Genomic DNA, 11,732 nt, shown 5'->3' on the forward strand with positions numbered 1-11,732 from the left:
GTGGCGACCCCGCGGGGCGCCCCCCCCTCGAGTCTGGGGGGTTTTAATTGAATAAGAGGTGTAATAGGTTATTTGATATTATTTTTTCCTTCTTCCTTTGTATCCTGTTTGTCATATTTTTATTTATATTTTATTTTTTAGTCTTTATCATTTAATTTCTTCCTCTCCTTTGCTTCCGGCATTCTCCCCCTTTCTTCTCTCCTCTCTCTCCTCTTCCGCTTCCTAGTTTTTTTTTTTTCCCTTTTATCTTTCTTCTTATATAATTACAAACACTCCTCTCATTTTTCCCACTATTCTTCACTATTTTTTTTTTTTTTTTTTTTTTTTTTTTTTACCTTCGCTTACCGCACCCCGATTACTAATAAACACCGTCCTGGAGAGAGGGAGAAGACGGGACCGGGAGGCCGAGTCGCACACACAGCCCGCTACGCCAGCGGCTACACTCGTCTAGACGGCGCCAGTGAGATGAAGAAGAGAGCGGGTTCTTTTTCTCCACGATTCCTCACGGCTCGTTCCCGCCGTCGCGGCACGCACGCACATACGATGGGATGAGTGCGGTGCGGCAGTTGTGTTGCACCCGGCCGTTCTTGACGGCGGGCAAAACCAGGTGAGAGTGTGGGGAGGGGGGAACAGTCCGGGGTTGGCTGGGCGTGCGGCCAGGCGTGTGCACTGGGCGTGTGTGGTCGGGGGGCGGCTTGCTCAGCAGCGCGGCGGAATTGACGTCAATTCATCTAGATTGCCATCTAATCAATTCATTGGACTTGGGCCGGCCTTGGCATGTCGAAACCGGGAGGTAAGGTGGTCGTTCGGGAAGGGTGAGATGTGAGTGTTGCGAAGCGAGCGAGACTGCGCCAGGGGGGTGCTGACTGCAGAGGGGTGGCCAAGGGGGTGGATGTTGGGGGAAAAGCGGGAAGAACGGACGAAGGAAGGAATGGGAATGGGGATGGGATGCCAAATGGAGATAAAGCGGGCGAGCAGGTCGAGAAAAAAGAGAGATGCAGATGAGACGGTCCACTTCACACTCTTTCTCTGGGCGAGTGGGATTTTTGGGATGCTCCTGGCAGGTACGGCCCACCTCCACCAGTCCATCAGCAGCTCAACCGCTCAACCTCGAACTTGGCGGTGGTTCCCGTTCCTTGGGAGTGCTGGGCAGGCGTGGCGGGCAAGGCGGGCTGCCTCTTCCTGCTTTGCTTTGCTCCTCACAGGGGCAGGGCATGGCAGGCACGACTGGCCGTATTCGGTGCGCAATGCTACCCTCGAGGAAGGGGGGTGATGGGGTCCGTTGGAGTGGCAGGTGGCAAGTGGCAGGTGTGGTGGGCTGGCATCCCCCCCAAAACACCCAAAACAGGATTATCAGGCTGCTTCAGGTTTAGACAACGGGCAGATGAAGGGGCGGCTTCGCAATAAAGGGCCGTGTTCTCCCCGCGAGGCCCCGGCGTTCTGGTGTGCGGAGAGGGAAAAAAACTCGCGCAGCCCAACATGGGGGGTTGTGAATTGTGATTGCTGGGTTCGACTGCCGTGTCTCTTTGCCCGCACAGAATTTGGGAAAATAGCCGGGAAGGCGCCCGCCGCTGCTGGACCGAGGCGCAAAACCCAGCTGCCTGACTACGTACCAAGCAGGGCCGTTTCGCAGGGCCAGGTGAGCACTTTTCAATAAAGCAGCGATCACTCTTCAATTTCCCACCAAGTGTTTCCCGCGCTGCCATATTTCTTCCCAAACAGGTGGTTTACGCGCAGTGCATCGAGTGCATCTTTCTGGCAATGGCCCGCCCCGGATTGTTGGAGAAGGCCACCCCGACGAGCAACGAACACCCCCTTTCCCCCCTGGGCTCTCTGGCCTATCCGTCAGGGTGCCCTAATCCTTTGCGGGATTCGCTTCCGGAAGAAAGGGCAGTCCATCCGGCGGTGCGGAGCGTCGAGGGCGCGGCGAGCCAGGGGGGGTCGCCCAACACCTCTCTGCTGGGCTGCTTCTGTTCGGCAACCTGTCAGATCTTTTCCGTCGCCGGGGCAACACGCACTGTGACATTTCCCATTCCAGCTTCAGCTTCGATCGAGGCACCGACGAGCTGGGCCACGAGCTGGGCCACGAGCTGGGCCACGAGCTGGGCTGGGTCTGCGCATCTCGCCGCCAACCCCCTGGCGAAATCGAATCCGCCGGGCCGGAGACACTCTACGATGCACCCCCCGAGCGGGAACGTGGGCATCGTGGGAAGCGCGGATGGTGCTCTTATCTCGTTGGCTGCGTGTCGATGCTGCCAAATTTGGAAGCTGCAGACAGGCTAAAAGCCCGGAAGTTGACAAGCAAAAGGCGTCAATTTAGCCTGGGCCGCCTCGCTCCCCTCGCTAGCTTGTAACGGTCTCTTGGCACCCTTGCTTGCTCTGAGCTCTCTTTCCCAGACCAACACCAGCATTCATTCGCACTCTCGGCCTCGGGTCACATTTCGCCGACTTCGGTGCCGTGTTCCGGGCTAAAATCTGAGGTGCCGCCCTGCCCGATGCAGAGATCAGAGATCACGGAATTCGACGTAGCTGACGAGTGGGGTGCTCCTGGGACGCCCTCCGATCTAAATTATATCGAGCTTACTCCTCGGTGTGGATGCTGAGGGGGGGGATCAATTTGGAGCCTGCAGGTGGTGGCCACCAACGATATTCTCATCCTTCCTGCTTTGCGAATCCGAGGAAAAGTGACTGATCGCAAAGCACCGCCACGAGTGCGGATCATGTGTCGAGCATTACCCGCCCGTCGGGATGCGCGCCTGTGGCGTTGGACAGCGGTAACATTGACGGTGACATCCGGCTTATAAGGCGGTGCACAGTACATCATCTTGGGGACGCAAGCCACGGCTCGGGACTGTGCCGGACCCGACCTGAAGGGACGCCTTAATGATACTGGACGGACCCGGTGCGGTCACGTCACTCTGTCTTCGAGCCAAGGGGGGGGACATGGATGAGCAATGCTTCCGGAATTACCAGACATCAACCGTCTCCGGTTTCTACCTTTTAAGCCCTGCGATAACGGCTAACGTTACCTCGTGACCAGAAAGCCACGACGAAGTTGCATTCAAGCCGCAAAACTCAGCACGGGGGGTTAGGGGAACCTCAGCAATGCAATATGTATTGTTATTATTCATACTCCGCTATGCCCTAGGGCGTGCCGGACCCTCAGCTATTTAGTGTACAGGAAAACCGTGCCCTCCCGGGCCGGGTGAAAAACCCATACCAACAATCAAGGAACGATGCGTTCTGGTGAGTCTGCGTATACAAAGAGAGGAGGCCTCCTGGCCTCCGAATGGGGGCGCTTCAGGCCGCCGCTTCCAACTCGAGCCTCCTGGCTAAGTTGTACATCGGCAGCTTCCCCGAGTCCATCAGCCAGTCGAGGACTCTCCTCGCGAGCCGTGCAGTCGTGGGATTGATGCCGTGTAGAACAGAGTAAAAGTCCCGCCGTGTCCGAATTCCAGTTCTCTCCCATCTTCGAGTCAACGGTGGGGCCAAACACCACACTACCAGGTGTTCGGCAGTCTCTCGTCCCTCGCCACACTCGCAGGCAGGAGTCAGAACCTCCGGGACTCCCCGTGTAAACAAGAAATCCCGTAAGCCTATTGCTCCCGTCCGGATTTGAATCAGCAGTGAGCTCTTCGCCTTGCTGAGACCGTCGTGCCTCCTTAGGGTTTCGTTCCGGAATAGCGTCTCCTGCTGATGGTCAAAGTCGTCCGCCGGCCTTGTGATTGCCCTGCCGTCCCGTTCCTTTAACCACCCCGCTTTCCAAGTCTCCTCTACTACCCTGTTCGTATCAACAATTCCCCCCGTCTTGCCTCAATAATAACGATGTTTGCTTTTGCTTGCTCACGCTGCTAGAAAAAGGCCCGACCGCCGGCCATGACAACACAAACTCTGTGCTTATCAACTACTTCATATCCTAACCAGAGGTTTGTCCCAACCGTGGCCGGTGGGGGGTAGAAATCATTTATCTGCCTTTGATTTATGGGAAGGTAACCTGCTGATAAACGCTCCCAGAATGTGGCAGATTTATCTGAGATCCAATCCCTCGCATGCATCTACACGCCCGCTCCACCGCCCCTCGCTCGCCACCCTCCGGACTGACGCCTCAAGCTCTTATACCCGAACCTGTTAATTGCAATCGTCCCAGCGTTTCTCTGAAGTCCTAGGTTACCGCCACTGAGATTCTGTTATACCGTCCCACAAACGGAACCCGACCTTGTCACTCCCAAATCCGCGTCCCACGTCTTAACATCGAGCGGGGATGTGGCGGTATGTGGTCGGTCCAGGGTATGGGAATGGGAAAGAAGAAAACACCAACGGAAGTCTGTCTACTAGAATAAATACCGGGTGCCCACCCCATCTTCTCTCTTTACGTAGTTGCAAATTGTTCTTGTGCTCTTCGTAGGAAATAAATGGTGCGTTAATTGACGGGGTAGATAATACAGATGATTACTTACTGTTGTTACCCAAGATCTTATATGTATAGGTACATATATACAGCCTCGCGCCATGGTGGGAGGGCGTTAATCCAATCTCGTTAAATACAGGAGCAGCTAATGGCCGAGGTCCTATAATAAAGGAAAAGGCTGCCGTGCAAGGATCACCTACAGTAAGTAGTATGGGAAGGATAAGGCCGAAGCGCATAGCTGACCAGGAATAGTGACTCGTGTAGGGCATCAAGGTAGCCGCTTGTTGCTAACACTTTCCCAGTATTACAGCGCTAGATTGTACGACGTGACCTTGGTTAGGCAAGAATATTAGAGTCATCTCGACTACCCGCGTACAATTTCTTGCCCCAAGCAAAATGTTGTCAAAGAAAAGCTGTAACAAGCTAACTACATGCAGACGATAGGGTAGGCACCTGGGATTTATTCGTAGGTAATCTTCCGTTCGTGTTTTCTCTTCTCGTTTCTCACATCCCCATCATCTCGCTTTAGACTTACATTTCAGAGACAGAAGTACAACGAAGATGGCGCCGATACAACCTCTCTCATCCGCATCACCCAACGACCCCTGTGTCGTTTTCTTGCCCTGGCCGCCCTCCTCGAAGTGGTCGCGCAAGGACTGTAAGCGCGCTTCCGGCCTCTTCTAACCATCATGTACTTACCCCGTCGTGTTTTAGACATAATGCTCTTTAGCGCCATCTTCTTCGGAATTTTTGGAGCTTCGATATACCAGTGTTTGTGTTAGGGGCTCAAACGCTGCCGCCGGATCCTCCAAGGGTGTTACCGAGCCCTCTCCAAAGCCGGGCCTCGCCGCGTTGACCCAAGATGTACCGGCGTTTTATTCAGACGCTGGTGACAGCACTAGCCCCCGCCACGGAGTCCAAAGGTCCGCCGCTGAACCCGGAGATCTGTCGTGCTCACCTTGCCGCCGTTGGGCGCGGTCTTTCGTATTGGGTCTCTCGAACTGGTGGATCCTCCAACAGCCAGCTGAGGAGCCGCAAACTTTCAGAGGGTTTTGGGGGCTAGTATCCATGCGGCGTATGGCAGGGGGCAGGTTTGTAGAGGAGAAGAGCTAATGTACCTAGCTGTTGTCCTTGGCGGAAATCTATTCTAAAACTAAGCTCCTCCATTTAGCCCCCCCTCAATGTGATCTAGTTAGCAGTTGAGTAGTAGCCGACCCCGCCAGCATTTCGGCGAGCCGCATAGGGTGGGAGGTTGTGGGACCTCTGCAGCGGCTCGCACCTTGACGTGGCGCAGAGGCTTTTCAATCAGCGAGTCATCGACTTCGAGCAAAGTCGAACCGCCGAAGGGTTATTAACGAGAGGGTTGAATGGCGGCGGAGGCTGGACAGGTACGTTCTGTCCAAGAACTTCAATATTACCTACATTAGTTAACACGCCAATCTCATGGTTCAGCTCCCGGGCTTGTACCACGGTTATGCCTCCTCACCTAATTCCCAAAGGCAGTACATGAAACATCATGGAGTTTATACGCTTGTAGAGGTTGGTCTTGTATTGAAGTCAATCCGGCTGTGGTTAGCTGGAATGCATGCCTACACTCTTGAAGGGTCTGGATAGGTGTTGGTTTATTGCAAAAGTAAAATCTAAGATAATCTGAAATAAATACAAATTTTACCACCAAGCCCCATTCGCCGGTCGAATGGAGGTTGGTGGCTACGAAAACTCCGAAAACAGGGTTATGCGCCGCGAGGGGGAGTCGAACCGGTCCTCTTTCGATTGGTGTCCAACCGGTCCTACTCACAATGCCGCTGAGCTAAACCGTTGTTTAGCTTCAACTGTGAGGAGGCGGTGACAGTGTGCGTGCGGGAACTTGTATATATAGCACTGGTCGGAGGTGACAGGAAGGTGGGGGAAAGGCTACGAGTCATAGCTTGTACAAGAGGTTGGGATGAAAAAGGGAGCAGAAAGGCACACAGCGGTGAAGATAACGGTCAACATAGGTAGGCGCTCATGATCCATTAAGACGAGCACGCGGCCATCTGTATTAGGTGATGAATTTCAAGGAGCATCAGGCTAGATGAGGTGCGATAGGGCGTTGGAGGCGAGGTTGGGGGGTATATAATTTAGGATATTCTCTTCTTTACACTCGTTAGGCTACCTCCTTTGATTGATGTGACGGGTCTATAACCTTCTAATGACTACTACAGGTCTGGCGTGTCAACGCGTGGATACCACGGCCGTAGGACGGTGCATGAGCCTACGTGTACCTGGTAGTTACGCGACTTGCGACGCAAATCCAGTCATCTACCGTGTTGGTGTGTGTATGTTAGCAAGTGAGTAGGTTTGTTTGCAAGGCACAATCCGTTTCAGTAGCCGCGATGGAAACCTGAGAGCCATGGAGGGGTCCAACATGGTGGCCGGATAGGGCGCCGGAAATGAAGGAGCCGTCAGCGGGTTGTCGTTCCTAACGGTGGTCTTAAAGGTCGGTCCCTGTTCGTCATGCGAGATCGATCCATGACCGCTGATCGCTAACCGACGATATGGACTAACTACATCGAGACGAGCCGCACAAGGTGGAAGCATCTGAAAAGATGTTGAAAGGGAAACACAAGTTCATTCTGTTTTAAAATGCATCACTCACTACCAGGGATATCTACAGGGCCCGGAACCTCAGTCCCTTCACTTTCCCATTCCCATCTTCTGCTTCATCTCGCCCATGGTCTCGCCGATGGACTCGGTGACGTTCTTGCCCGTCTCCTGTATCTTCTGGCTTGTACCTTTGCCGGTGCTACCACTGCCCTCGAGGCCGCCCTTACCCTTCGCCCTGTGCACATGCTCAGGCTTGTCCGTAGTTGAATACATGGAGTCGGGGTCATGGAGCTGTAGCGGTCAGCATTTACAGTCCAATCGGGAGTAGTAAAGTAATGGCTAGCCCGAGAGGCTCGGCAAGTCAGGACTTACATGGGCGTCCTCCTCGGCCTTGTCGATCAGGTCGTGGCACTCCTCAGCCGCCTCGTCAGTGTAGCCCGATTCATGTTTGGGCACCACGTGGTGCGGATGGTGTGGCTTGGGAGCTTTATGAGTGCCAATGCGCTGTCCTTGCTCCATGATGGTTGATGTGATCTTGATTAATGATAATGTGGCTAGCAAGTTCTGGTGTATGTCAAGTAATGACTTTAGTGGGCGAGAACAGAAGATAATGCTCTTCTACAAAGCTCCCTTGCCCCCTATTAATACCGGTGGCGGCCCCTTTGACCATTTGCGTCACTGTCGTCATACTGACCCCTTAAGTTGGAGAAGCTCGAGATTGCTGGGATACCACTGGCGGATTGTCGTGCCACCCACCACCCCGCACCATCGATGGACAAAGAACGTCATCTGAAAGGGTTGATCCGTTGCGACCATCTTGGATTCTATGGATATGACGATGAATAGACCTGTGACCAGGAGTACCAGGCAACGAACAACAGCAGTGCATGATCGTGGCGGGTACAAAAACAGGGCCCAGAATGTGTAATCGAAATCCCCTTTATCCTCATGGCGAGCACAAGTGGGACTCCCCCGTAACCTTACGAGGGGGGGAGAGGGAAAAAGGGGGAGGAGGGGTTCAGGGGTCTGTCTCTTATTATTATTATTATCATTATTATTATTCATACTCCGCTATGCCCTAGGGCGTGCCGGACCCTCAGCTAATTAGTGTACAGGAAAACCGTGCCCTCGCGGGCCGGATGAAAAACCCATACCGACTATTAAGGAAAATACGTGTGTGTGAGCCTAAGAATACAAAGGGCAGGGGTCCGTCTAGTAAGGTCCAGATACACCATGACTTCGAAAGAGGGAAAAACGATGGATCCTTAGGTTTTTACCCAGAGTCACCTAATAGCTTTTCAAATGAGGAAATTATACACCACAGCGAACTAGAAAGTTAACACGCGAGGACCACTTTATCCTCCCCACCAGCCCTATCCCGCCAGCCAAAACCCACACAATGACCCAGCACCTCAAACCAGAACGGTCATACCCACAGCCCTGTGGTCGGCGAACCCATCCAGGCTAAAGTGCTGCACCATAACCGCCGAGCCAGGCCCGCCCGAGACATCAACAACAGTGATAGCCGACTGGGTGGTCCCATTGCCCGGAGCGAGCGCATAAACAAAGTTACCCGCCACCCTGACATCGGTCAGACCCATATCGCCATTGGCGGACAAATCCAGCGTCGACACCACCTTCGCATCGGCCACGCTCATCTCCACCAACCTGTTCACCCCAAAGTCGGTCACAAACGCGGTGCCCGTCGCGGGCGAAAGTGCCACCCAGCACGTCGCGGCTTGGCCCTCGATCGTGCCCACCGCCACCGTCGCCGCCTCGCCGCTCTGCGGGTCCACGCGCAGCACCGCCGCCCCGAACCCGGCGTCCGTCGCGAACACGTCGTGCGTGCCCGGCACCGGCTGCGACCCGAACAGCACCAGCGTGTCCTTGGGCACGCTGCGCTGCTCCGTCATCGACACCGACGCCCGGTTGCCGCCCTTCTTGGGCGGCTTCTGTCCGCAGCCGCCGTTACCGCCACCGGTCGTGGTGACGGGGAAGCGGGAGAAGAAGCCCGTCTTGTTGGTGGGCGGGTCGCCCTTGACGGTGACGAACAGGGCGGTCTCGTCGTCGGAGAAGAAGACGTGGGAGACGGTGTTGGTGGGGCCCACGGGCGGCGTGGTCTGGCCGAGGTCGTAGGGGCGCAGGGCGTCCATGGGGCCGAGCCCGCGCGCGGGGGAGAAGGCGCTGCACGCGATGCCGGCCGTCGCCCCGGAGGCGCCGACGCAGGCTAGCCCGTGCTTGGCCGAGGCGCCGACCGTGTTGGGGAACTCGGCGGGGATGGCGACCGGCTTGCCCACGGCCGTGAGCTTGGTCGGGTCCGAGCGGGAGATGGTCAGCATGCTGAGGGTGTTGGAGCCCGCGTTGACGGCGAAGATGGACTGGTAAGGGGGATTAGTGGATTTTGCGCGTTGTGGGAAGAGTCGGCTTGGGCTTACGTTTCCGGCGATGGTCAGGGAGGACTGGCCGACTAGGGCGTCGGGGGTGGCGGGTTGGTTGTCAGCGTTCAGCGCGATGGACCCGGCTCCGTCCGTGGCGGTCACGGTGCCTGCGGATAGCTTGCCGTCGGGGCCGATGGGCAGTGCGACAACCGCGTTGCTTTCATCGTTGGTGAGGATGTAGATGGCTTTTCCGACAGGAGCTGGCCCGGCTGGGTGACCCCTTGGGGAGACAGCGCTGATAGCACCGGGGGTCAACGACAGCAGTGCGGCCAAGGGGAGCCACGAACGCGAGATGAAAGGCATCTTGGAAAGTTGAGACTTTGAGTTGAGACGGTGGAGGTAGTCTGATTAGGTAGTATTGTGAGGTCGGGAGAAGTTGAGGAAGGAAATGAGATGGTAGAGATGAGATGGGTTTGAGGCTAATCCAGAAGAGAGACGGCGTCTCTTATATCTTTGTTGGCCAACCTCCATGACAGATCACAGATCCTGAGCGTGGAAACTGTCGCAGTCTTACTATGTTACGAAGATGACACTGCCTGCGATCCTCCAGGCAGGCATGGAGCCATGGACCATGATTGATACATGATACTTCTGGTTTTGGCTTGTTTGATTACGGATCTACTTACTGGGAAATGACATAGCGATGGCCGTGTTCCTCTCGATGCACCGTCTTGGGAAACATCACCCCTTGTTCAGATGAACTCTAAATCAACCAGGAGTGTCTCAAGCTGCGCCCTGCCAAGCGAATGGCTGCCTGAGCTTGTTTCGATGCTCACTTAATCAGAATTTCCTCTTTCGGACGAGCTTCAGGATCCAGGGGGCCCACAAGCTGACCCGGTTTCTTGGTTACATGCAGTTCCCGTTGGGCTCTCTGGTCCGCAGCAGGCCGAAAAGAGTAATTCTGTTGACGTGAACAGAAATACCCTGCAATACCCCGGACGATCCAACAGCCCCGTGCTTGGTAACTCCCCTCTCCACCCTTGTCGAGGCCCGATGTGCTGAGACTCCGTCAGACGTGGCAGAGACGTGTCAAACTCGAGATCTCAACCGTCTTGTTGTCCGTTAGCTTTTGAAGAATCTTTGGAATCTTCAGAGGCTTTAGGTTTTGGTGATTTGGCGGTTTGGAATTCAACTTCCCCGTCAAAGTCTCCTCAGTTGTAACCCCCCCAAGAGGCATACTCAACTAAAGCCATGGACGTATTCCGCTTTTTCCGTCCGTCAGGAGGTACGTTATCAAACTCCCAATTCAAACGAGCACGTCAGAAGTGATGCCATGAAGCCCCACTAAGACCAATGTACTGATCAATGCCCTGGGAGCCGCAGAGCCCAAGGAGGACCGGATTGGTAAACGGCGAGCCCAGGTGAGGCGGGCACAGCAGTATGTGCAACCTACCTTATTTAGCATGGCTTATCAGTCCTGGAATTCTCATAACTTGGCCCCTTCCCGCCCGCTCATCGTTGGACCAGGACCTACCGTCTCCGCAAGGACCTGTACACCAAATCCCTCGAGAATGAAATCAGCCGTCTGCGAACCGTCGAGACGGATCTGCTGCGTGAGACGAAGCGCCTCCATGACACCGTTCAGACACTCAGAAACCTCCTTGCCGATCGCGGAGTAGATGTCGACCTCCACGTACCGGCCGACGCAGTGAGTGACGGAATACCGACATGGCCAAGCACGCCTTTGGCTGCCAACCACTTTATCGCGGAGCAACCCCAGGTTGCCCAACTCGGCGTGCCTCAGGCGGTGCCGGCTGACGATAGAGCCTCTTTCTGGCCGGAATTATGGCAGGAGCCCCGTCCCACCAACGGCGCCGCCATCTCTCCCGGCTACCCTACCCCCAGGCCGAGCGACCGCCGTAACGCTGCCGTTCCTGCAGTGCCCAGCTGTGTCCCCAACCATCATAAACCCCGACACGACGATGTCGACGCGGCGACAACCATGGGAATGGAATTCGTGCTAGCGCAAGTTCCACCCACCTCCCCCATCCCCCAACCAACCTCACCACCACCACCACCACCCCATACTAACCCACCCCCCAACACAACAGCCTCGAAGCGCCCTGTCTCCCACACCTCCACGGCGACCCCACAAACCCCGACCAACCCTGCGGCCACGCCCTCACCGTCTCCTCGCAACTCCTCGCCCATCTCCTCCCCCACCACCCCACCCATACTACCCATTATTACCCCCTCCAACAAAAACCGAGCCAGGGATCGGGGACGGCCCAGTGCGAGGTCAACGAAATCCGGGAAGCCTGCCGACAGTGACGAGGTCATGTTATTTGCCAGTCGACAGG

At 55.5% G+C, this 11,732-nt stretch overlaps 4 protein-coding genes across 4 annotated transcripts; 1 reads left to right on the top strand and 3 right to left on the bottom strand.

Moving 5' to 3' along the window:
- Positions 1-1,247: 1,247 nt before the first annotated feature.
- On the top strand, positions 1,248-2,283 carry CHGG_05886 (uncharacterized protein; the record flags this gene model as incomplete). Its single annotated transcript, XM_001221980.1, has 3 exons — positions 1,248-1,277; positions 1,349-1,639; positions 1,723-2,283. The coding sequence occupies 3 exons, from the start codon at positions 1,248-1,250 to the stop codon at positions 2,281-2,283; spliced, it is 882 nt and encodes a 293-aa protein (XP_001221981.1).
- A 4,801-nt stretch (positions 2,284-7,084) lies between these two features.
- CHGG_05887 (uncharacterized protein) lies at positions 7,085-7,513 on the bottom strand (the record flags this gene model as incomplete). Its single annotated transcript, XM_001221981.1, has 2 exons — positions 7,085-7,285; positions 7,367-7,513. The coding sequence occupies 2 exons, from the start codon at positions 7,511-7,513 to the stop codon at positions 7,085-7,087; spliced, it is 348 nt and encodes a 115-aa protein (XP_001221982.1).
- Positions 7,514-8,406: 893 nt separating this feature from the next.
- CHGG_05888 (uncharacterized protein) lies at positions 8,407-9,735 on the bottom strand (the record flags this gene model as incomplete). The annotated part of the gene is made up of 1 exon (XM_001221982.1): positions 8,407-9,735. The coding sequence occupies one exon, from the start codon at positions 9,733-9,735 to the stop codon at positions 8,407-8,409; it is 1,329 nt and encodes a 442-aa protein (XP_001221983.1).
- A 469-nt stretch (positions 9,736-10,204) lies between these two features.
- Positions 10,205-11,583, bottom strand: CHGG_05889 (uncharacterized protein; the record flags this gene model as incomplete). Its single annotated transcript, XM_001221983.1, has 3 exons — positions 10,205-10,333; positions 10,907-11,205; positions 11,469-11,583. 3 exons carry the CDS (start codon positions 11,581-11,583, stop codon positions 10,205-10,207), a joined length of 543 nt encoding a protein of 180 aa, XP_001221984.1.
- Positions 11,584-11,732: the final 149 nt, after the last annotated feature.

Source organism: Chaetomium globosum, genomic scaffold, assembly GCF_000143365.1.
Source record: "Chaetomium globosum CBS 148.51 scaffold_3 genomic scaffold, whole genome shotgun sequence".
NCBI lineage: Eukaryota > Fungi > Ascomycota > Sordariomycetes > Sordariales > Chaetomiaceae > Chaetomium > Chaetomium globosum.